General features: G+C 43.9%; 1 protein-coding gene across 1 annotated transcript in view; it reads left to right on the forward strand.

The window, feature by feature from the left end:
- Positions 1–26,710, forward strand: part of CRYBG3 (crystallin beta-gamma domain containing 3) — a 138,939-nt gene that overhangs the window by 65,077 nt on the left and 47,152 nt on the right. The window contains exons 5-9 of the mRNA XM_030204260.1: positions 12,266–12,313; positions 13,361–13,476; positions 19,649–19,796; positions 22,200–22,318; positions 25,721–25,841. Of these exons, the coding sequence (XP_030060120.1) occupies positions 12,266–12,313; positions 13,361–13,476; positions 19,649–19,796; positions 22,200–22,318; positions 25,721–25,841 (552 nt within the window). The remainder of the gene's footprint in view (positions 1–12,265; positions 12,314–13,360; positions 13,477–19,648; positions 19,797–22,199; positions 22,319–25,720; positions 25,842–26,710) is intronic.

The following is a 26,710-nucleotide window of genomic DNA, read 5'->3' on the forward strand; positions in this document are numbered from 1 at the left end:
CAGTACTTAGGGGTACTGCATAAAAATAGGACTGAGTTATGTGGTTAGTCTGGCCAGTTAAGTGCCGAGTATCGGCACTAAACTGGCTAAGTGCCAACTCTGCTGCCAGAAAGCCCCCAAAATATCCCCAACAGGCAATTTAACCAGCTAGGGGCAGTTTCTGCTGGTTAAATCGCTTTAAATATTGACCCATTGGTTTTCTTGTTGAACAGTTAACATGACCAAATCCAGTGGTGTTTACTCGAATGTGGCATGTTTGAGTACTCATTTCCTTCTCGAACCCTTTTACTAAAGCATTCTAAGCAGCTAGCCTGTGACCTAGTATGCGGTAACCATTAACAAGCATGCATGACAGTTAAAAGGCAATTTTATAAGCTGGTGCCAAAGGTAGGAACCAATAGTATGGGTGTGTTACAGAATATTAGCACTTACATGTGTGATTGGTGCCCATAATTGGAAGTTACCCGCATCAGTGCTAGGCGCTATTCTGTAACTGGCACACATAAGTCACATAGGTAAACAGCAGTAAAAAGTAGTCTTAGCAGTCCATACGTGGGCCTTTCCTGCATTCTAAAGTAATTTTTACCACTGGAGTAAAATGGACAAATTTCCTGTTTTTTTCTATTAATGGCCATGTCTTGATCTCATCTTCTCCTCCAACTGTTCACCCTCTAGTTTCCTTGCCTCTGATCTTCCCTCCTCTGATCACCATCTTATAACTTTTACACTTAAATCTCCTCCCTCCCAGTCCTGTCCTTTCTTATCTAATTTATCTAGGAATCTTCATGATATTGACCCTTCATCTCTATCCTCCCATGTTTCAAACCTCCTCTCTACTGTGGCACCATCCACATCTGTCAACGAGGCTGTTTCTTCTTACAACAATACTCTATCCTCTGCCTTAGACACTCTTGCACCTTTGATGACCCGCCCTGTAAGGCGTACAAAACCCCAACCTTGGCTGACTTCTAATATCCGCTACCTATGTTCCTGTACCCGCTCCGCCGAACGCCTCTGGCGGAAATCTCGGGCCCTTGCTGATTTCTTACACTTTAAGTTCATGCTGACCTCCTTCCAATCTGCTCTTTTACGTGCCAAACAGGATTATTATATCCAACTGACCAACTCTCTTGGCTCTAATCCTCGACTTCTCTTCACCACATTGAACTCTCTCCTCAAGGTGCCCCCTCCCCCAACTCCCCCTTCATTATCTCCTCAGACCCTTGCTGAATGCTTTCACAACAAGGTTCAAAAGATAAACCTTGCTTTCTCTACCTCACCACCTCTCCCTCCACTAGTCCGTTCCCCTCTCTCTCCTTCCCCTCATTCCCTTTCCTCCTTTCCTGAAGTTACTACTGAGGAAACTACACTTCTCCTTTCTTCCTCAAAATGTACCACCTGTTCCTCTGATCCCATTCCCACCCACCTTCTTAATGCCATCTCTCCTGCTCTTATTCCTTTTATCTGTCACATTCTCAACCTCTCACTTTCCACTGCGACTGTCCCTGCTGCCTTTAAACATGCTGTAGTCACACCTCTCTTTAAAAAGCCTTCACTCGACCCTACTTGTCCCTCTAATTACCGACCCATCTCCCTCCTTCCTTTTCTCTCCAAATTACTTGAGCGTGCTGTTCACCGCCGCTGCCTTGATTTTCTCTCCTCACATGCTATTCTTGACCCACTACAATCTGGTTTTCGCCCTCTCCACTCAACCGAAACTGCGCTTACTAAAGTCTCCAATGACCTATTACTGGCTAAATCCAGAGGTCAATATTCCATCCTCATTCTTCTTGATCTTTCCGCTGCTTTTGACACTGTCGATCACAGCATACTTCTCGATACCCTGTCCTCACTTGGATTCCAGGGCTCTGTCCTTTCCTGGTTCTCTTCCTACCTCTCCCTCCGCACCTTTAGTGTTCACTCTGGTGGATCCTCTTCTACTTCTATCCCTCTGCCTGTCGGCGTACCTCAGGGTTCTGTTCTTGGTCCCCTCCTCTTTTCTATCTACACTTCTTCCCTTGGTTCATTAATCTCATCCCATGGCTTTTCCTACCATCTCTATGCTGATGACTCCCAAATCTACCTTTCTACTCCTGATATCTCACCTTGCATCCAAACCAAAGTTTCAACGTGCTTGTCTGACATTGCTGTCTGGATGTTTCAACGCCACCTGAAATTAAATATGACCAAAACCGAGCTTCTCATTTTCCCCCCCAAACCCACCTCCCCGCTCCCCCCGTTTTCTATTTCTGTTGATGGCTCTCTCATTCTCCCTGTCTCCTCAGCTCGAAACCTTGGGGTCATCTTTGACTCTTCTCTCTCCTTCTCTGCTCATATCCAGCAGATTGCCAAGACCTGTCATTTCTTTCTTTACAACATCCGTAAAATCCGCCCCTTTCTTTCCGAGCACTCTACCAAAACCCTCATCCACACCCTTGCCACCTCTCGTTTAGACTACTGCAATCTGCTTTTTGCTGGCCTCCCACTTAGTCACCTCTCCCCTCTCCAGTCGGTTCAAAACTCTGCTGCCCGTCTCATCTTCCGCCAGGGTCGCTTTACTCATACTACCCCTCTCCTCAAGACCCTTCACTGGCTCCCTATCAGTTTTCACATCCTGTTCAAACTTCTTCTACTAACCTATAAATGTATTCACTCTGCTGCTCCCCAGTATCTCTCCATACTCGTCCTTCCCTACACCCCTTCCCGTGCACTCCGCTCCATGGATAAATCCTTCTTATCTGTTCCCTTCTCCACTACTGCCAACTCCAGACTTCGCGCCTTCTGTCTCGCTGCACCCTACGCCTGGAATAAACTTCCTGAGCCCCTACGTCTTGCCCCATCCTTGGCCACCTTTAAATCTAGACTGAAACCCCACCTCTTTAACACTGCTTTTGACTCGTAACCACTTGTAACCACTCGCCTCCACCTACCCTCCTCTCTTCCTTCCCGTTCACATTAATTGATTTGATTTGCTTACTTTATTTATTTTTTGTCTATTAGATTGTAAGCTCTTTGAGCAGGGACTGTCTATCTTCTATGTTTGTGCAGCGCTGCGTATGCCTTGTAGCGCTATAGAAATGCTAAATAGTAGTAGTAGTAGTAGTAGTAGTAGTAATGTGGTAATTTTGCCGTTAGTACGTGGGCATTAAAACAGGATAGCACATGAACCCTTACTGCTATCTATTATGTAGGTGGTAAGGGTTCACTTGTTAAGCACGTGCTAATCGGTCTACTCTCTACCCTAGTTACACCTCCTGTGCCAAGAAATAAATGTTATTTTTTAGCACTAGGTAGCACACACACATCCCAAAATTACGTATACCATTTTTTGCTGCAGTAAGCAAACATTAGTGTTTACTACAGCTTTGTAAAAGGGTCTCATAGCATGCAACCGTGCGAGGGCATATATGTGGGTAGGAAATGATCATGTCATGGGCATGTCACCAAGTGAAGTGCATAACTTATAGAAAACTATCAGTTGCGAGCATTGCATGGTGCACCTAGGCACACTAACGCACACTTACATTTTGACATGCCAAAGCAGCTTTCTGCTTATATTCTATTACAGCTTAAGTGTGCCCAGAAGCTGTTGTAGAATTGATGATAAGCACATCCCACTGTGGCATCTGCATCTTGATGCCACTTTATAGAAATAAGAACATAACATAAGAGTAGCCATACTGGGTCAGACCAATGGTCCATTTAGCCCAATATCCTGTTTCTAAACAGTGGCCAAACCACGTCACAGGTACCTGGCAAAAACCCAAATTGTGGCAATATTTCATGCTACAAATCCCAGGGCAAGCAGAAAGAGAAGGGCGCCCATCTTTTGACACAAATCGAGAGATAGGCGTCCTTCCCCCAGGGTCGCCCAAATCGGCATAATCAAAAGCCGATTTTGGGCGTCCTCAACTGCTTTCCGTCGCAGGGACGACCAAAGTTCATGGGGGCGTGTCGGAAGCATAGCGAAGGCGGGACTGGGGCGTGCCTAACATATGGGTGTCCTTGACCGATAATGGAAGAAAGAAGGGCATCCCTGACGAGCACTTGGGCGACTTTACTTGGTCCATTTTTTTTACGACCAAGCCTCAAAAATGTGCCCGAACTGACCAGATGACCACCGGAGGAAATCGGGGATCACCTCCTCTTACTCCCCCAGTAGTCACCAATCCCCTCCCACCCTAAAAAAAAACATTTTAAATATTTTTTGCCAGGCTCAAATGTCATACCCAGCTCCATCACAGCAGTATGCAGGTCCCTGGAGCAGTTTTAGTGGGTGCAGTGCACTTCAGGCAGGCGGATCCAGGCCCCCCCCCCCCCCACCTGTTACACTTGTGGTGGTAAATGTGAGCCCTTCAAAACCCACCAGAAACCCACTGTACCCACATGTAGGTGCCCCCCTGAGTGGAGGAGTAACCTAGTGGTTAGTGCAGTGGACTTTGATCCTGAGGAAATGAATTGATTCCCACTGCAGCTCCTTGTGACTCTGGGCAAGTCATTTAACTCTCCATTACCCCTGGTACAAAAATACGTACCTGAATATATGTAAACCGTTTTGAATGTAGTTGCAAAAACCCTAGAAAGGCAGTATATCAAGTCCCATTTCCCTTTCCCTTCCCCTTCATCCCTTAGGGCTATGGTAGTGGTGTACAGTTGTGGGGAGTGGGTTTGGGGGGGGGGGTTGGGGGGCTCAGCACACAAGGTAAGGGAGCTATGCACCTGGGAGCAATTTGTGAAGTCCACTGCACTGCCCCCTAGGGTGCCCGGTTGGTGTCCTGGCATGTGAGGGGGACCAGTGCACTACAAATGCGGGCTCCTCCCATTACCAAATGGGTTGCATTTGGTCGTTTCTGAGATGGGCGTCCTCGGTTTCCATTATGGACGAAAACTGGGGACGACCATCTCTAAGGACGACGATCTGTAAGGTCAACCTAAATTTTACGATTTGGGTGTCCCTGACTGTATTATCATTTATCATTTGGTCGCTCTTCTTTGAACCTTTTCTAATTCCGCTATATCTTTTTTGAGGTACGGCGACCAGAACTGAACACAATACTCAAGGTGCAGTCACACCATGGAGCGATACAGAGGCATTATATTATTTTCGGTCTTTTTCTCTATTCTGTTCCTAATAATTCCTAGCATTCTGTTTGCTTTTTTGGCCACTGTCGTACAGTGAGCAGAATTTTTCAGTATATTATCTACAACGACACCTAGATCTTTTTCTTCAGTGCTGACCCCCCAAGGTGGACCCTAACATTAGCTAACTACAATTCAGATTATTCTTTCCAATGTGCATTACCTTGCATTTGTCCACATTAAATTTCATCTGCCATTTGGATGCCCAGTCTTCCAATTTCCTAAGGTCTTCCTGCAATATTTCACAGTCCGCATGTGTTTTAACAACCTTGAATAGTTTTGTGTCATCTGCAAATTTGATCACCTCACTCGTTATTCCAATTTCTATATCATTTATAAATATGTTAAATAGCACCGGTCCCAGTACTGATCCCTGTGGCACTCCACTGTTCCCCTCCTTCATTGAGAGAAATGACCATTTAACCCTCTGTTTTCTGTCCAATAACCAATTCCTAATCCACACTAAAACTTTGCCTCCTATCCCATGACTCTAATTTTCTCAAGAATCTCTCATGAGGAACTTTATCAAAAGCGTTCTGAAAATCTAGATACAGAAACCGGCTATCCACGTGTATATTCAAGCCTTCAAAGAAATCAATTGGTGAGGCAAAACTTCCCTTGTCTGAACCCATGCTGACTCTGGCCCATTAAACCATGTTTGTCTATGTGTTCTGTAATTTTATTCTTTATAATGATTTTCACTATTTTACCTGGCATTGACATCAGGCTTACCAGACTGTAATTTCACAGATCATCTCTGGAACCCTTTTTAAAAAATCAGTGTCACATTGGTACCATCCAATCTTCAGGTCTGAGTTCTTTGAGTACCCTTGGATATATGCCGTCTGGTCCAAGTGATTTACTACTCTTTAATTTGTCAATTTGGCTCAGTACATCTTCCAGGTTCACCGAGATTGTTTTCAGTTGCTCCGCATCATCACCCTTGAAAACCATTTCCGTTACAGGCAGATGTCTTACATCTTCTTCCGTAAAGACCGAATCAAATAATTCATTCATTTTCTCTGCTATGGCCTTGTCCTCCCTGAGTGTCCCTTTTGCTGCTTTGTGACCTAACGGTCCCACAGATTCCCTCACAGGCTTTCTTCTAATGTACCTGAAAAAGTTGTTACTGTGAGTTTTAGCCTCTGCAGCAAGTTTCTCTTCATATTCGTTTTTAGACTTCTTTGTTAATACTTAGCATCTAACTTGCCAGTGCTTATGTTGCTTCTTATTTTCTTCATTTTGGTCCTTTTTCCATTCTTTGAATGACAATCTTTTGGCTGTAATAACCTCTTTTACTTCACCCTTTAACTGTGCTGGCTGTCATTTTCTCTTCTTTCCAGCTTTGCAAATATGTGAAATGCATCTGGTCTGGGCTTCCAAGATGATATTTTTTAATAATGTCCACGCCTGATTTAGTGTCCTAACCTTAGCATCCGATACTTTTAGCTTCTTTTTAACTATATTCCTTATTTTATTATAGTCACCCTTTCGAAAAGTAAATGCAGCTACAGTAGATTTCCTTTGCAGGTTCATCCCAGATAGCTCAAACTTGATCATGTTATGATCACTATTTCCCAGGGGACCCAACACTGCCACCTCTCGCACTATGCCCTGCACGCCACCAAAGACCAGATCCAAAATGGCTCCCCCTCTTGTCAGTTCCTGGACCAGTTGCTCCAAGTAGCAGTCATTTATTACATCTAGTGCCCCCTTGATGTGCACTAATTCACATGCTAACTGCATATAGCCTGTATTGGCAGAGAATGGACATGAACTGCACACTGAAGTTAACACACAGTCAGTTGTTGTGCACTGTCACTTGTGCAGTTTGCATGGATCCATTTACTGGATACATACCTTATTCCACAGTAAATTGTATTTCTGTGTGGAATAGATGCCGACTGAATTTCGGGTTTGGCTTTAGCGCCAAAAGTGGTTTGAAATCTGGATGTGGCCATGTTTTGGTTTTGGCTAAAAATGCCAGTGCATTTTTGGCTGAAACCAAAATTCCCATGTCCCCCAACCAAAAATAGGCTGCATGGCCCCCTGGCTCCCCTGACAGAAAGCCGCCACCCCACACACACACTGAAAGCCTCTGCCGCCCCTCTAGCCAAAAGCTGCCACCCTCCCAACACCCATAGGCTTTCCCTGGGCCTACCTTAGAAGCTCTGGTGGTATAGTAGCCTTGTCAGGGCAGGGGTGATCCCCACTCGCTCCTTCCCATGTCAGTTCCACAGTCAGAATGGCTGTTGGGGTCTCCCATGGCAGCCGTTATGAGATCAGACCTAGTGTGGGCAGGAGGAACCCCTGTTGCTACTGCCCATGCAAATCCAGTCTCAAAATGGCTGCCACGAGACTGTGGGGCTCAATCCTCAGACAAGGCCACTAGGCCACCAGCGCTTCTAAGGTAGGTCTAAGAGAGGGCCAATGGGTGGTGGGAGGGTGGCAGCTTTCAGTGGGGAGGGGATGACTTTCTGCCATGTGACCTTGGGACCAGGGTGGTTGTGCAGCCTGCTTTTGGTTGGGCAGTCATACTACCCGGTTTCAGTTTAGACTTCAGTTTTGGCTGAAACTGTGCAGTGAATTTCAGCCGCCGATTTAGTTTCAGCCAAAACTAAAAACTCCTGTTTCGGTTGCCTTCTAGTGTGAGATCGGTATTGGAACATGCTGGGAATACCTCAAACAGTGCACAGGCTTTACACTTACTGTATGCTGATTTTTGCATTTAACACTTGGTAAGTGCATGTTAGTAAAAGGGCCCCTTTGTCAGCTGTAGGAGACATTTGAAAATTAGTCTTAATATTCAGAACCTACCAAGTAGCAGGAAAACAAATGGAACAGTAAAAGTAACTTTGGATGCCAATATGTTGTTTAAGGCAGTGTAGTATGTGCATTAAAATTTTATGGCATCACCCGTCTGTCTCCCTTCCTCTGTGCACATTATGGAAATTATTGGCCTGATCAGAAAATAGAAAGTTGTAAGGTTGTGACTGTAACCAGAAGACTGACTAAAGCAAATGGCTGGAAACTGCATCAGTCTGGAAAAATCACTGCATAAAGTTTCCATTTCACATGACTGCTCAATCGTCCATCTTTCTATGAAGGCTACCAACTAGAGTCCTTTATACCAAGATACTTCTATGTTGGAGAGGGGATAGAGGGCACCAAACTCATTCTTATTTTCTCATTACAATAAATTTTCGGTCTTATTGATGCGAGATGATTTTCCTCTGCCTGACCACAGATTCATGTGGTCTTCTTACACAGTGTGCTCTAAAATAGAAGGGGGGGGGGGGTAATTGATACTGTGGACTTAGCACCAGTTCTATAATGGCATCTTGGTGCCAAGATTCCATTATGGAATATTAGTGTAAGGTTGGCATTGGCATCCCCAGATATAGGTATGCCCTTTTATGCCATGCGAATGGCAATTGTAAGTTGGTACACCTAGGTGCACCAACTGATCGTGGTAGTTTATGGTATCTATAAACTCCATGCATATATGGAAGACATGCCCATGGTTTGCCCATGCTCTGCCCATGTATAGGCCTCCCATGCAATTAGGAGCTATGGCACTTAGGCGCTACCTTATAGAATAGCACCTAGAGCACGTGGAGGGTCATAATCGAACGCGAACGCCTATCTCCATAGGCGTCTATGTCCGAAAACGGGTACGTGAAGAGGCGGGACAGACCGTATTTTCAAAAAAATGGAAGTTTTTGAGCTGGACGTTTGTTTTTTTAGCGATAATGGAAACTAAAAACGCCCAGCTCAAAAACGTCCTAATCCGAGCCATTTGGTCATGGGAGGGGCCACGATTTGTAGTACACTCTCCCCCCTGACATGCCAGGACACCAACTGGGCACCCTAGAGGTCAGTGCGGTAGACTTCAGACAACGCTCCCACATGCATAGCTCCCTTACCACGGGTGCTGAGCTCCCAACCCCCTCCCCCAAAACCCACTACCCACAAGTGTACAACACTACCATAGCTCTTAGGGGTGAAGGGGGCACCTACATGTGGGTACAGTGGGTTTTGGAGGTCTCCCATTTACCAGCACAAGTGTTACAGGTAGGGGGGATGGGCCTGGGTCCACCTGGCTGAAGTGCACTGCGGTACCCACTAAAAGTGCTCCAGGGACCTGCATACACGCAGGCCTCTAGGACTGGTTGCTGCTATATAACATTGGCACACCAGTTGACAGCTGAAGACTAATCTCTCCGAAAACGTCCTTTATTGGAATAACCGCCTTTACTCACAGTTAACTGCAGATCAGAGGTTGTGCCACACTGGCAACGAGTCTCCCTGGTACTGAGATTAGCAGTAGGTCAGAGCTGGCAGAATGGTGTACAATGCCCTCTTTCAGCCACATTCAAGGTAAGAACTAAGTTCTGTAACGTGGCTAACACATGAAAGGGATCTAAAACTGGCTTACAAAAATGGCCACTACCTCATGGACTACCGGAAACAAAACAGGGCACACTCTGACCCAGTAAGCAGGGGGAAAAGCACCATGGGATTAGAGCCTACCAACTACCAACATCGTGAGCATTTGCCACAAGCTACTGGAATCACGGAGCCCAATACCCTACACCCACCACAATGCATTGCTGATGTGACTCTGCAGTGCGCATAACAGAAAAGGTGTCACACTCACCCGAGAGCCACATCAGAACCAGGGAAAGGCTGTCAGAGGATAGAACACATTCTGCTGTCATGGAGGTGGGTACGGCATTTGAGGCTTGCATAGAAGCTGTAAAAAGTTTTTAATTTGTTTTTTTTTTGGTGGGAGAGGGTTAGTGACCACTGGGGTGTCCGGGGAGGTCATCCCCAATTCCCTCCAGTGGTCATCTGGTCAGTTGGGGCACTCTTTTGGGACCTGTTTGTGAAAAAAGGGTCCAAAAAAGTGACCCAAAATCGCGGTAAAAACGCCTTTTTTTCTATTATCAGCTAAAGACGCCCATCTCTCCTCAGCCGATAAGCACGCCCCAGTTCCGCCTTCACCATGCCTCCAACACGCCCCGTCAACTTTACCCGTTTCCGCGATGGATTGCAGTTGGAAACGCCCAAAATCAGCTTTCGATTATACCAATTTGGGCGCCCACGGGAGAAAGACGCCCATCTCCTGATTTGGGTTGCAATATAGGCGTTTTTCTCTTTCGATTTTAAGCAGGATAGGCATCTATCTGTCAACTCAGTGGTGCCTTTGACACACGAAGTGACGCAACTTTATAGAATTGCCGCAGTACCTCTTGACTTAAACTACTAGTTTTCAGCTGCATATTGTTTGGCGTAAACTATACAAATACCGACCAAAACTAAGGGAAAGAGACCCTACTTAAAGAGTACTAAGAACCAAAGTAGGGGTGGACCAAGAAACTCCCAGCAGTCAAGTGTAAGAAATACTCCCTTACTGACAAAGCACCTATAGTTAAAAAGTCATAAACTATATCAGAATTCATCTAAGCGCAAAATGAAATCCTTCCTAGCTTTGATTTTTTATACTGGGAATTACTTAAACTAAAACTCGAAACATATTTAATGGGTACCACTCAGTTTGGAAAAGGTAGACCCTGAAGCTTGTTTAACTGTTGAGTTTGTAATGAAGTTTTATCGTGTGTCACCCCCACTCTTTTGATTGCTGAAGGGTCGATGCAGACAGCCACTCAGTAGAGCTGCACACTCTGAGCATGTAGCTTCTACAGCAAAATTAAAACTGTGTTATGCAGTAGGTTAATGAAATGCTAATTTCAAGCATGCAGAACTTGTGCGTTGATCAGGAAAAGCCTACTAGACACATGTGCACAAAGGGCGTCTCACTTGTGCATGTCTGAACAAAAGTGCCAGCACAAATCAGCGCCTATTGTTTAGCACATAAATAATCTCTAAAACCTTCTTGCACCTAACATTTTTACAAGGCTGATATTTATGCACAGAATAATAGATGCAGACGCGTGCTAACACTTTTGATTTTGTCTCTGTCTTTTAATGTTGCAGGCACTTGTTCTGGCCACTGTTATTTAAATCCCTCATACTGGCACTAATCCTCTTGACCAATCCTTCTATGCTGCCCTTCTATGCCCCTTTCTGCATTGTGTGGCCAGTAACATGTGCGTACACTCTGTGGTACGTCTCACGGTAGCTTTCTACATTGCCCTGAGACATTACCCTAAAGCAAGGGTTCTCAACCCAGACCTCAGGACAAACCTAGCCAGTCAGATTCAATATGCATGAGATAAATTTGCCTCCATTGTATGCAAATCTATTTCATGCATTTTCTTTGTGGATATCCCAAAAAACAGACTGACTGGGTGTGTCCTGAGGACTGGGTTGAGAACCCCTGTCCTAAAGCAACATATTTGAGCTCAATTTACTACCAATTTACTAATCTTTTCCCCATAGACTGACCGGACTAAGTATTCCAGCAAATTAATTCACTTCTAGCATGCATTTTCCAGAACCCATTGTACTTGTAGCCACCAGCAGACATCTCAGATTGTTCTCATTTGTAGCCACCTGCCACCTCCTAAAATAAATAGTGAGATCCCACTGGCTTAGCAGTGAGGGTAACATGGAGGGGCATAATCAAACGGGGCGCCCAAGTTTTCCTTCTCTTTCGAAAATAAGCCTGATAGTAACATTGTAAGTGACGGCAAATAAAGACATGAACATTCCATCCAGTCTGCCCAACAGTCCTGGGCCAGTGTAGATGCCTAGACCAAAACAGGGAATTATGCCAGAAAGCTCCAAACCTTAGAGGGGCTGACCAGGAAAATAAAATCTCTCTAAAATTAAACATAAAATAAGAGAAGAGAAACTGAGAAAAATGCTTAAAGATGGTGAGGACAGACATGACAGTGTTCTGGGCACTGCTTTGATCAGCTAGTGCTTTGTGAGTTTTGCTTCACATTTCTTTATATATTTGAATTTAGCTCACACCTTTTCAGTAGTGGTTCAACACAAGTTTCATTCAGGTACATGTTTCCTTGTAAACATAAGGCACACCCATATGGGATTGTGTGGATCATGGCAGACTAAGTCCTCATCTGTGTTCTAGGGACTGGCGGTTTCAAGCTTGTCACTCAACATGCATCTCCTAAACATCATATATTTTCCATTTCAGAATCATATTGACAGGGAAGGCTTAAAATGTAACCCAAGACCGGGGAAGGTAAGTGTATATGCTCATTTCAACAGTGTGTGGCACATCATTTGATTTCCTAGTGATGCATCTGATAATCAGAGCACAGTGAAAGACCCCAGAGGCTCCTCTTCCCCATAGCTGTTCTTTCCTCCTCTTCCTTTCTAGCTCTGCTTTTTTTTTTCTTTCTTACATGTGTGTGTATTGTAAACAGCTATGTTGTAATGGTCGTATATAAAGCTGGTACAAAGACTGTTTATTTATTAGGATTTAATTACTGCCTTTTTGAAGGAATTCACTCAAGGCAGTGTACAGTAAAAATAAGTCAAACATAGGCAGTAGACAATTATAGCAGTAAAAATATTCAAATAACAATACAAGGTATGGCATAGTGTACTACATTACAATATGCAATAACACAGTTTAATAGACACTATAGGGTGTATGCAAAGATTAAATAGATAGATAGATAGATAGATAGATAGATAGATAGATAGATAGATAGATAGATAAGACAGAGTAATTACAGACAGTGACTTACTCTGTATGTACAGAATCCCTAATATAGCTCAACATAACTGTAAATGAATGATTTGTTTCATCTTATGAACTGGTCAGTAGCAGCTCCAGGTTTAAGTGATCAGTTTTTAACACCGAGCTGAGGTCATAAGAAATGTACTTAAGTTTTGGGAACTCGCCTCTTCAGTTTCCAAAAGCCAATACCTGGATAAAGAGCAGTTTACTGGGTTGATCAGTTATTCAAAAATTGCACACCCTCTCTGCAAATGAAAATAGACATAAATGTTTCTTTGAGATTCTGTGGCTATCTATTGTTCTGCGTTGACTGCACCTGCTCTTTGCTATCCCCCTAGAAGCTGCCACCTTAGGTAGCCATTTAGTCGGCTTAGTGGTTAAGCCTGCCCTGTGGATGTAGTCCATAATATTTTCTTTTATTCTAACACTTCATTATCACCCTCCCAAGGATAGCTAGTGATAAAACGTTTGATGATGTTACAGTGACATGAACTATGTCTGCCTCGTTCTTGCACCAGTCTTTATTCATGTTGCTTGTTTCAGATGGTTATCTACAATGTTTCTGGCAGCAAAAACAAGCTGGAGATATGTGGGGATGTTCTGAATGCCACATCCTGGACATTTTCAGATGAAACCTTGATCAGAGTTGTGAGAGGATGGTAAGGGTTGCAACAGTATCACATACAGTTCAAGGGATAAGCGGGTCAGTATTCAGAGGCATTGATATGTTTTATATAGTGTTGGTAAAATCTGTCTAACTCCTCTGGCCCTATCCCCCAAATTCTACAAATGGCATCGAAAGTTAGGGTGTGCAGTTCTAGAATAGGGCAAGCTAGTCATGTAGCATAATTAACTAATTGTCATTGAATTGGACAAATGCAAAGTGATGCACTTTGGGAAGAATAGTTCAAATCATAGTTACCTGATACTAGGGCCCACCTTGGGTGTCAGCACCCAAGAAAAAGATCTAGGTGTTGTTGTAGACAATATGCTGAAATCATCTGCCCACTGTGCGGAGGCAGCGACCAAAAAAGTAAACAGGATGGTAGGAATTATTAGGAAAAGGATGGCAAATAAGACCAAGAATACTATAATGTCCTTGTATCACTCCATGGTGTGATCTCACCTTGAGTATTGCATTCAATTCTGGTTGCTATATCTAAGAAAAGATATAGCGGGATTAGAAAAGGTTCAAAGAAGAGCGACTAAAATGCAAAAGGGGATGGAACTCCTCTCATATGAAGAAAGGCTAAAGAGCTTAGGGCTCTTCAGTTTGGAAAGGAGACGGATAAGGGGAGATATGATTGAGGTCTACAAAAACCTGAGTGGTGTAGAACAAGTAGAAAAGAATCAATTTTTTTCTCTTTCAAAAAGTACAAAGTCTAGGGGACACTCAGTGAAGTTATATGGAAACACTTTTAAAACAAATAGGAGTAAATATTTTTTTCACTCAACGAATACTTAAGCTCTGAAACTCATTGCCGGAGGATGTAGTAACAGCAGATAGCGTATCTGGGTTTAAAAATGTTTGGACAAGTTCCTGGAGGAAAAGTCCATAGTCTGCTATTGAAACAGACATGTGGAAGGCACTGCTTGCCCTGGGATTTGTAGCATGGAATGCTGCTACTATTTGGGTTTCTACCAGGTACTTGTGACCTGGATTGACCACTACTGGAAACAGGATACTGGTATGACCCAGTATGACCATTCTTATGTTCTTAATTGGTGATGGATAACAATAATTGACGTAACAAGCACTAATTGGCACTTGCACACATAACAGATTTACACCCCTAGTCTAGAATCAGCGTACCTTACTTCTCTTGCGTGCTAATACAAAGGAAGGGCATAGGTGTGCCAGGGGCTTTCTGACTATTCTTGCACACTCTTTATAGAATACTTGCATTAACACACCCAACTGCCACATTTAAAGTGACTATTTATGCCAACCATGCACATAGCATAAGTACATAAGTACATAAGTAGTGCCATACTGGGAAAGACCAAAGGTCCATCTAGCCCAGCATCCTGTCACCGACAGTGGCCAATCCAGGTCAAGGGCACCTGGCACGCTCCCCAAACGTAAAAACATTCCAGACAAGTTATACCTAAAAATGCGGAATTTTTCCAAGTCCATTTAATAGCGGTCTATGGACTTGTCCTTTAGGAATCTATCTAACCCCTTTTTAAACTCCGTCAAGCTAACCGCCCGTACCACGTTCTCCGGCAACGAATTCCAGAGTCTAATTACACGTTGGGTGAAGAAAAATTTTCTCCGATTCGTTTTAAATTTACCACACTGTAGCTTCAACTCATGCCCTCTAGTCCTAGTATTTTTGGATAGCGTGAACAGTCGCTTCACATCCACCCGATCCATTCCACTCATTATTTTATACACTTCTATCATATCTCCCCTCAGCCGTCTCTTCTCCAAGCTGAAAAGCCCTAGCCTTCTCAGCCTCTCTTCATAGGAAAGTCGTCCCATCCCCACTATCATTTTCGTCGCCCTTCGCTGTACCTTTTCCAATTCTACTATATCTTTTTTGAGATACGGAGACCAGTACTGAACACAATACTCCAGGTGCGGTCGCACCATGGAGCGATACAACGGCATTATAACATCCGCACACCTGGACTCCATACCCTTCCTAATAACACCCAACATTCTATTCGCTTTCCTAGCCGCAGCAGCACACTGAGCAGAAGGTTTCAGCGTATCATCGACGACGACACCCAGATCCCTTTCTTGATCCGTAACTCCTAACGCGGAACCTTGCAAGACGTAGCTATAATTCGGGTTCCTCTTACCCACATGCATCACTTTGCACTTGTCAACATTGAACTTCATCTGCCACTTGCACGCCCATTCTCCCAGTCTCGCAAGGTCCTCCTGTAATCGTTCACATTCCTCCTGCGACTTGACGACCCTGAATAATTTTGTGTCATCGGCGAATTTAATTACCTCACTAGTTATTCCCATCTCTAGGTCATTTATAAATACATTAAAAAGCAACGGACCCAGCACAGACCCCTGCGGGACCCCACTAACTACCCTACATTTTGGTATGTAACTGTGGACTTACTCTAGTATTCTATAACAGTTTGGCGTGCACTTCTGCTGTTAAATAATACTAGATTAGTGCCCAGTCTTTTGGCGTCTAACTTTAAGTGACCTATATAGAATTTACCACATGAGGGTAATTTTATAATGGGACATGTCGTTTATGAGAGCAAGTAGGCATTTTATAAAGATACCTAGATGCCTATGAGGGGCATAATCAAAAGGGGCGCCCAAGTTTTCCTGAGGACGCCCTCGCAGGACGTCCCGGCAGAGGGGCGGGGAAACCCATATTATCGAAACAAGATGGGCGTTTATCTTTTGTTTCGCTAATATGGTCGGGGACGCCCAAATCTTGACATTTAGGTCGTCCCTAGAGATGGTCTTCCCTAGACTTTGTCGTTTCTGATTTTCGGCGATAATGGAAACTAAGGACGCCCATCTCAGAAATGACCAAATGCAAGCCCTTTGGTCGTGGGAGGAGCCAGCATTCGTAGTGCACTGATCCCCCTCATATGCCAGGACACCAACCTGGCACCCTAGGGGGCACTGCAGTGAACTTCATAAAAAGCTCCCAGGTACATAGCTCCCTTACCTTGTGTGCTGGGCCCCCAACCCCCCCTCAAAACCCACTCCCCACAACAGTACACCACTACTATAGCCCTTATGGGTGAAGGGGGCAACTAGATGTGGGTACAGTGGGTTTCTGGTGGGGTTTGGAGGGCTCACATTTACCACCACAAGTATAACAGGTAGGGGGGGATGGGCCTGGTTCTGCCTGCCTGAAGTGCACTGCACCCACTAAAACTGCTCCAGGGGCCTGCATACTGCTGTCATGGAGCTGGGTATGATATTCGAGGCTGGCATACAGGCTGGCAAATAATAATTAAAAAAATGTTTTTTGAGGGTGAGAGGGGGTTAGTGACCACTGGGGGAGTAATGGGAGGTCATCTCCAATTCCCTCCGGTGGTCATCTGGTCAGTCCAAGCACTATTTTGTGGCTTGGTCGTAAGAAAAAAAGGACCAAGTAAAGTCGTCCAAGTGCTCGTCAGGGACGCCCTTTTTTTCTCCATTATGGGTTGAGGACACCCATGTGTTAGGCACACCCAAGACCTGCCTTAGTTATGCTTCTGACGCGCCCCTGAGAACTTTGGTCATCCCCGTGATGGAAAGCAGTTGGGGATGCCCAAAATCGGCTTTTGATTATGCCGATTTGGGCGACCCTGTGAGAAGGATACCCATCTCCCGATTTGTTTCGAAAGATGGGTGTCCTTCTCTTTCGAAAATAATCCTGTATGTGTCTTTATAAAATACTAGCATAAGAAGCAGAAATGCATCTACCTTGCAGGTGTAAATGCCCATGCAAGAAGTGACTACATGTTTGTGGATGTGTCAAGTAGCGCTTAGATGGGGACTCCAGCTGTGAAGAACTAAGGCTGCTGCCGGGCAAACTTGTACGGTTTGTGTCCTGTATATGGCCCGTTTAGGATGGCCTGGAAAGGGCTTCAACAGCAACTTCAGTAGCTGGAACATGAGGACGATGCCGGGCAGGCTTTTACAGTCTGTGTCCTGCAAGACAAGAAGGATTCAAATAAGTTGACATGGGCTTTGACAGCAACTCCAGTAGTTGGAATGTAAAGAAAGTGTTGGGTAGATTCCAGGAATGCCAAAAAAAGACCACAATCAAGTATTTTATATCACATTCATTGTTGATTTAATCATGAATTCATAATGAATGTAACTGCTGACACCCAAACCTCTCCCACCCCCCTACCCCCCAAGCAACACTCATCGTGGAACAGCCCTTCCCTCAGCAAATCCCCCTGTTACAGCAGAAACCCTTCACGATGCCCCCCCCCCCTCACTCCCCAGCTTTAACACATTAGCATTCCACAAATAATTTGGTTGACCTAACAAAACAAAATTAGTTTTATCTTTATTGAGTTTCATACAGTAAGTTTTAATCCATGTTTCAAGAAGTTGGATGCAATCTCTTATTCCAGTTGCAGTATCTTTAGCTGTCTGAGAGATGGGTTGCAGTATTGTTGTATCATCTGCATAACTGAAAACCTTATAACCAGCAGAACGTAATACTAGACCTAAAGTGGACATCAGCACATTAAACAGGGTTGGAGACAAAGGGGAGCCCTGAGGGACCCCACAAGTAGCACTTAATGTAATGTAATGTGATGTGTTGCTAAGCCAGCACCAATACAAGAGTGCTAGTATCAGGAAGAGTGTTCCTCTGTTGCACTGCTTGAGTAAGCGGGTTCCGGCACTGTAGGATGTTGTATGTATTCTGCAGCATTAAAAATAAGTCCAGGGAGCATTTACCTAATGGTGAAGAGCATGACTATCTATCTATCTATCTATCTATCTATCTATCTATCTATCTATCTATCTATCTATCTATCTATCTATCTATCTATCTATCTATCTATCTATCTATTCATTTTGTTTGTTATGTTCCAGGCCAAACATAGCTTAGCCTTTATGAGGGTCATTCATTCTGAAGCACATTGTACAGGTCTTTATTTTCCGGACAGTTGTACAAACTCATTTGCTGTGAAGATTTGTTCTTTTGTATTATCCTTTTGCTATGAAGTGTTTATTTGATAGGAAGTTGCTCGATAAAAATAGTTCCCCCGCCCCCCCGAAAAAAAATCCCAAGAGGATGGTTCTAAGCAGTGCTTGGAATGGGCTGAATAGGTTTTGTCAGCAAATCTGGAATAAATGACAAAGAAGCAGGGCTCTTGAATAGGCCAACAAACAGCTGAGACCTATCCACTTAGGACAAGACTTGAAATTCATCCAATGCTGTTGCTTGACCATCAGATGTATTCCTGCTCCGAGGCGGGACTTGCTTGGACATGGGGGCAGTACCTTTTCTCACTGCCAGCAGGTGGCTGGCTTCAAGTGTAGCCATGTCAAAGACTGGGGCAGAACTCCAGGAGAGAGTTTTGGCTGTCTTTTTATAGATGTTTGGGGAAATTTTTTTTTCATTTTTCACTGAGTTTTATTGGACATATATAATTCTCTGCTTTGTGGCACAGTGAGTCCTCTATCTTAGCAGAAGTCTCATGTTCCACTACAAAGAAGGTTACTTAGTTTTGCCCTGGACAGTTTGATTAAGAAGAAATAAATTAATTGGCAGCTAATACATAACAGAGGAACAGTCCAGCAGAGCGTAGGAGTAACTGGAATGAAGGCAAAGGAACTGTGCTTATTATTTCCAGATGGGGAATAAGTTAATGGAAGCTGAAGGGAGTTTTCTGCTGCCTGAAGTACATATTTCTTTCTGACTGATTATCTCAGTTTGACTGCTTGGCCCTCCATCAAATGGGACCTGATTTGGTGCTGTATGCTGCCATGGTGAAAGATGGGAGGAGCGTGGTGCACAGGAACCTGAGACACCATCAATTGTGGCTACCATGTTTCTCCATTTTCATTACTTCTACCCTATCTCTAAAGCTTGAGCATCATAGCAAGAATTGTTCTGTCTAAAACTGTGGACCAGATGCCCCCCACTCCTCCCTCCTCTACTGGATCACTAGAGTACATTCTTCAGTCATCAAGCAGGTGTCGTTTTTAGCAATATCTGTCATTCCACATCTTCCAATGCCATGAGCACTGCTAGGCATCAGTGATTATAGGAAGAAAACCCAGGGCCAGGATTGGAACCTGGGTCTATTGCATTGGAGAGATGCTGTTGATTTGTAAAGTTCTGGTACTGTAAATTTTTGAGACTAAGTTTTACTTTTTTTCCCATTTAGCTGGATTTTGTATGATAAACCGATGTTCCAAGGCCAGACTTGTGTTCTGGAAGAAGGGGAGACTGTGGTGACAGACCTATGGGATTTTAACAGCAGGAGACTGGATCCCAGTATCATTGTGATTGGCTCTGTCCGACGAGTACAGAAGGTAATGTGTTTATTAATACTCAAAGGCTGTTGACAGTAGAACTAGCAGGGCCTAAATTATACAACTTGTCCCTAAACCAAAGCTACATGTTGCAGAGATTAGGCATTTAAGTTGGATCGGTAGGGTATGTCTTTTTAAACAGGTTGGTTTTTAGTGATTTCTGGAAGTTTAGGTGGTGGTACATCATTTTCAAGGCTTTTGGTAATGCGTTCCTCAATTGTGTGCTTATGTAGGAAAAACTAGATGTGTAAGTTGTTTTGTATTTAAGTCCTTTGCAGCATCGGTAGTGCAGATTTAGATAAGATCGTGTTGATTCAGATGTATTTCTAATTGGTAAGTCGATCAAGTCTGTCATGTAACTTGAGGCTTCTCCGTAGATGATTTTGTGAACCAGGGTGCAGATTTTGAAGGCTGCGTTCTTTGATTGGGAGCCAGTGTAGTTTTTAGAGTAAAGTGCTCACCTTTCCAGTAACATAGGTTATAGTAACACACAATAATATCAGTGCCACCCTCCCTGCTCCTTTTCCACCCACTCGCTTACATTAACATAATATATTATATTAATATATAATAATATAATTAATAATAATATAATATATTATGTTAATGTAAGCGAGTGGGTGGAAAAGGAGCAGGGAGGGTGGCACTGATATTACTGTGTGTTACTATAACCTATGTTAATGGAAAGGTGAACATTTTACTCTAAAAAGAGGTTAACTACATTCTGAAAGGTGTGGTTAAGTGCTTCTTTGTTTTAAGTGATTGCATTTATACATGCTAACGTAGGGCACACACTCTTTATCCTAAAAATATTATTGCAGAAGTTTTTACATTAAAAATAATTATTAATGCATGGCCCAAAGAGCTGTTCTTTCCCATCTATTATGCTGCCTTGATATGAACTTTTTTTTTTATTTAGTAGACTCAATTCTAGAGCAGCAGCAGGCTGTGCTTCCAGAGATTTCTGTTTAAGGCAAAAACTTTAGACCTTTGTTTACAAACAAAGCAGCAAAACTGAAAGCGAGGAGTATCGTAGTCATATTACTAAAAAGTACCACCACATATGCGAGTATGTGGCAAAAACCCTGACTAAGCACAGACAGAGGGTGGGAGGAACTCATACTAAGATACATGCATATCTGCAGCATTTAGGAGTGAGCATTTGCATAAGCTGTATGGCTGGAGTAAGTGCTTGCACCTAACTACATAAGTAGAGATGTACTAGTTATGCTAGTATTCTATAAAGGAAAGTAGGTGCCTATCGGCACACTGTTATACAATTACCCACATTGAACTAGCATCACCTGCATGTAGATGTGGGATAGGCCCAAGAGAAGGGGCAGAACTTCAGAAGAAGACCAGACACATTCTGGATTCATTCTTTCTAAAAACGGTAAACATATACAATATGAAATGTATTAGAATGAGATAGAGAGGCAGAGAGAGAATATAACTTTAAAATAAACAGGGTGATACTTTAAAAATCAGGTAATAATAATAATAATAAAGCTTTTATATACCATCATAACCTTTAGCTCTAGAGTTTTCGTTAAGTGTTCTCTAATTATATGGACAATATATCAGCATATACCAGAAAAATAAATCAGGTGTGTAACTGAAAAGAAATAAAACAGTAATAATGTTAGTAGGATGTAGAAGTGCAGACAGCTCCCTTGCCCACCTTTCCGGGCACACACTTCGTCTCCTCATCACACATCTTCACCTCTTGGACACCTTCCCAACCACACACTTCATCATGCACACATATTCCCATGCGCACAGCTCCTTATGCACATACTTCCCCATGCACGCATCTCATCATGCACACACACACATTCCCATATACACACTTCATCATGCATACACCTCTGCATTCACACACCTTTCCATAGACACACCTCGTCATGCACACACCTTCCTATGCACACACCTCTGCATGCACACACCCCTCCATGCACACACCTTCCCATAGACACACCTCATCATGCACACACCTTCCCAGTCACACACCTCATCATGCACACACCTTCCTATACACACACTTTCCCATCACAAACCTCCCCATGCACACACCTCGTCATGCACATACCTTGACATGCACACACCTCCCTATGCACACACCTTCCCATACACACCTCCTCATGGACACACATTCCCATGTACACAGCTCCTCATGCACACACCTTCCCATACACACATCTCGTCATGCGCACATGTTCCCGTGCACACACGTTCCCATGCACACACACATCCCCTTGCACAAACCTCATCATACACACATGTTCCCATGCACACACATCCATCCCCTTACATACATTCCTTTGCATGCACCATTGTGTCTGATAGATGCTACCTCAGCCCATGACATTATGGAGCCTTCAGCCATTATATTTGTTTCGGCAGGACAGTGAGGTACCAGAGGTGGAGATCTTCCCTCAGACTTGCCCAGCGGATGAGCCCATCTGTGTGCAAAGTGAAGTTGCACGATTGACAGATTCTCATATAAGTATAAAGGCAGGCGTGTGAGTACTGAACCTCTTTTTAAACCTGAGCCCTCCTTTTAAATTTCTTTCACCTCCTGGCTATGCTCCCCTCTTACCGCTGTACTGTAACAGTTCTCCTCTCATCCCTCTGCTGTCACGCTACAGGATTTCAACCTTGTCCCTTAACAATTGTATTCTGATTTCCTTCACCCCTTATACTGTAGAAGAGTTCTCTCTCCTATGTCACTGTAACCTGGACTCTGCTCTGTTCTCAGCCTATACAGTAGGGGTATTGGAGTACCCCCATGTCCCTGTAAAGCCCTGGGCTGTGCTCCCTTCTTATTGGTATATTGTAACCAGTGCTTTTTTTGTAGAAAAAAAGGTGCCGGTACTCATTATGGGCGGGGTCACCACATATGGCTCCACCCCTATGATAGCCACACCCACATTAACCACACCCCCTATACCAGCCATGGCGCAGATAAACAGACATCATTGAAAATATTACAGTACTATAGGAGAAAAAAATAACGTGATTTTTTTTCATTATAAATAATCTCTGTAAGCTCTTACAGCTCCAGTATACCCAGTGCAAAATAAGACAGCCAATGTAAATTCTCAAATTGGACATATTACAAACATTAAAATGAAAATAAAATGATTTTTTTTCTACCTTTGTTGTCTGGTGACTGTTTTTCTTTCCATATTGGTCCCAGTCTGTGATTCTCCTTTCCTTTATTTTCGCTTAACTCTTCTGTGCCATTTGTCATTTTTGTCTCCTTTTTCTTTGCTTTCTTCAATATTTTTCAGGCTCTCTCTCTGTCCAGATTTAATTCATTCTTACTATCCATTCTTTAATTTCCTTCATCTACCTGTGGCTTTTCATCTTTTCCTCACCCTTGTTCTCCCCATGCCCCTTCCTCTTATTCTCCAGTCTTTCTCTATTCCCCTTTTCCATCCAGCAGCTCTGCTTTCTCTCCCCATCCTTCCAGTGTCTCCCCTATTTCTTTCTGCATTCTTCCATCCAGCGTCTTCCCTCTTTCTCTCCCTATCCTTCCGTTTTCCCTCGCTCTCTCCCCATCCTTCCATCTGTTTTTCCCTCTCTCTCCCCATCCTTCCATCTGTTTTTCCCCCTCTCTCCCCATCCTTCCATCTGTTTTCCCTCTCTCTTTCCCCATCCTTCCATCTGTTTTTCCCTCTCCCCAATCCTTCCATCTGTGTTTTTCCCTCTCTCTCCCCATCCTTCCATCTGTTTTTCCCCTCTCCCCAATCCTTCCATCTGTTTTCCCCTCTCTCTCCCCAATCCTTCCCTCTGTTGTTTTCCCTCTTTCTCTCTCTCCCCAATCCTTCCCTGTTGTTTTCCCTCTTTCTCTCTCTCTCCCCATCCTTCCATCTGTTTTTCCACTCGCTCCCCAATCCTTCCATCTGTTTTTCCCTCTCTCTCCCCATCCTTCCATCTGTTTTCCCCTCTCTCCCCATCCTTCCATCTGTTTTCCCCTCTCTCTCCCCAATCCTTCCCTCTGTTGTTTTTCCTCTCTCTCCCCAATCCTTCCCTCTGTTGTTTTCCCTCTTTCTCTCTCTCCCCAATCCTTCCCTCTTTCTCTCTCTCCCCAATCCTTCCCTCTGTTGTTTTCCCTCTCTCTCCCCAATCCTTTCCTTTGTTGTTTTCCCTCTCTCTCTCTCTCCCCAATCCTTCCCTCTGTTGTTTTCCCTCTTTCTCTCTCTCCCCAATCCGTCCCTCTGTTGTTTTCCCTCTTTCTCTCTCCCCAATCCTTTCCTCTGTTGTTTTCCCTCTTTCTCTCTCTCCCCAATCCTTCCCTCTGTTGTTTTCCCTCTTTCTCTCTCTCCCCAATCCTTCCCTCTGTTGTTTTCCCGCTTTCTCTCTCCCCAATCCTTCCCTCTGTTGTTTTCCCTCTTTCTCTCTCTCCCCAATCCTTCCCTCTGTTGTTTTCCCTCTCTCTCTCTCTCTCCCCAATCCTTTCCTTTGTTGTTTTCCCTCTCTCTCTCTCTCCCCAATCCTTCCCTCTGTTGTTTTCCCTCTTTCTCTCTCTCCCCAATCCTTCCCTCTGTTGTTTTCCCTCTTTCTCTCTCTCCCCAATCCTTTCCTCTGTTGTTTTCCCTCTTTCTCTCTCCCCAATCATTCCCTCTGTTGGTTTCCCTCTCCCTGCCAAGTTTCCCGCGAAGGCGCGAAGTCGCGATGCACGCGGCACCAGCCCCTATTTCTGGCCGCTGCTGCTTCTCCTGTTGAGCAGCAGCGGCCGCTACACAAAGAAAAACAAGATTTAAAAAAAAAAATTGAAACCTGGCTGAACGCGGCACCCCGGCACTGTAGACAGCTATTAGGCATTGACTGTTGCCCTGCAGCCGCTCCTCCTCTTGCCTCTACGTCACTGCCCCTGGAGGAAGACCCCGGAGGAGCGCAGTGACGTAGAGGCAAGAGGAGGAGCGGCTGCGGGGCAACAGCCAATGCCTAATGGCTGTCTACAGTGCCGGAGTGCCGCGTTTCAGCCAGGTTTGAAGTTTTTTAAAAATCTTTTTCTTTGTGTAGCGGCCGCTGCTGCTCAATAGGAGAAGCAGCAGCGGCCGGAAATGGGGGCTGGCACTGCGTGCGGGACATGGACTCACGGGGCGGGGGGAGCAAAAAAAAAAGGTGCCGGTACGCCGTACCGTTGCGTACCGGCACAAAAAAAGCACTGATTGTAACAGTAGGGGAGTTTGGTTCCCCATATCCCTATAATCTCCTGGACTGCTCTTCTCTCACTCCTCTACTGTCATACTGGAGGAGTTTCTCATGTCCTTATAACACCTTGCAATCTGATTTCCTCTCACTGCTTATACTGTAGAGGGTTTTCCTGCATCCCTTGAATCACCTGAGCCCTGTTTGTGGGTTGTGTCTTGTGCTGCTGCATTAGAAGATCTCAAACCCTTTTGTTCTGTTACTTTGAACAACACTGGTGGGAGCTGGAGATACCGCCTTTGCCACTTAAATTAACACACCATGAGCTCTAGATGCAGCAGCATCTGTGTACATCAGTCTTTAACCTGGTGAAGAAAAGGAGTACACCCATCTCTTACTCATATTGAATTCCAGTGCTAAATGTGTATATTTTTGTTACTGTTTCACGGTAGTGCTATTATTAGGTTTCAATCTACTTTTTGTCAAGTTTACCTCATTTATTATATTTATGTTTATTCTTGGTTATTTTACTATTGTCATGCTGTTAACAAAATTGTGAGTATTATGTTAAACTGTACCTGCTGTACACCACCTTGGGTGACTCTCTTCATAAAGGTGCTTAATAAATCCCAATAAATAAATATGTCTTACTGTGCTTTGTTATCAGGAAGTTAATTAGTGACTGAGGGTTGGAATTCCTGAGTGAGTGAATAGTCTTTTCTCTAGGAGTTTAACTGAATTTATAAACTCTTTTTCCTGCCTAGATGGTTGGCGTATTCTGATTGCCACTATGAGGGTCAGGCCTACGTTCTAGAAGCAGGTCAGTCTCTGTCTTCATCCCTGAGTGCTGAAGCAGATGTGAAATCGCTGCGGCCTTTAAAAATGGTGAGTTACTGGCATCACCTTCTCAAGAGTTTGGGAGAGCTTTTTCTCTTTCAAACAAGGTTTCTGGTACCTGATGAACTTAGATCTCTTGTAACTTTTCACATTTGTACCATCTGTTATGGAAATCCAGATGTGCACACCTGTTCCATACTTGTGATAATATGTAGTGTATGTTGTCTTGCTTTCCAAAGCATAGACCTGCCTATGGAAATCCAATCTTGTGGGGCTAAACATCTGTAAAGGGGCATCCAAAAGAGTATTTACCCCATGGGGAGCTCCTGAGGAGTGACTAGGCTGTTCTTTTCATGGAGGAAGTTTTGTGAGAGGGGATATTTTGTAGTGGGGAATGCTTGTTGAAAGAGTGGGGGAGAGGCCTATCTTGTTATGTTTATTTATTTGAAACAAATTTATATTCCACCCATCAATAACATTCCTAACCAAGTAACTTCAAAATACCAGACAATAATTAAAAACACATCTATATTCAAACAATAAAGCCAAAAGTAATTAAAACAAATCTGGTTAAATTCCGAAAAATAAAATTAGGAAAACTTCCAGTAATATGATTCTAAATGCAGGAAAATCAGGATTTTTGTTTTTGTGATTGTGACCTCACCCCATCAATGCCTTAGAATATGGAGTGAAATCTAGTTGTGTCTTGGGTATTTTTTATTATTTTTCTAATTAGGGATTGAATTATGATGGATTTTTTATAATATGCAGTTGAAATTGATGTATTGTTAAATGTACGCTTAGCTGAGATGTGGCAGAGCCGGTGGGGGGAGGCGGGGCTGGTGGTTGGGAGGCGGGGCTAGTGCTGGGCAAGACTTCTACGGTCTGTGCCCCAAAAATGGTAGATACAAATCAAG

Source organism: Microcaecilia unicolor, chromosome 5 (assembly GCF_901765095.1).
Source record: "Microcaecilia unicolor chromosome 5, aMicUni1.1, whole genome shotgun sequence".
NCBI classification, from domain to species: Eukaryota; Metazoa; Chordata; class Amphibia; order Gymnophiona; family Siphonopidae; genus Microcaecilia; species Microcaecilia unicolor.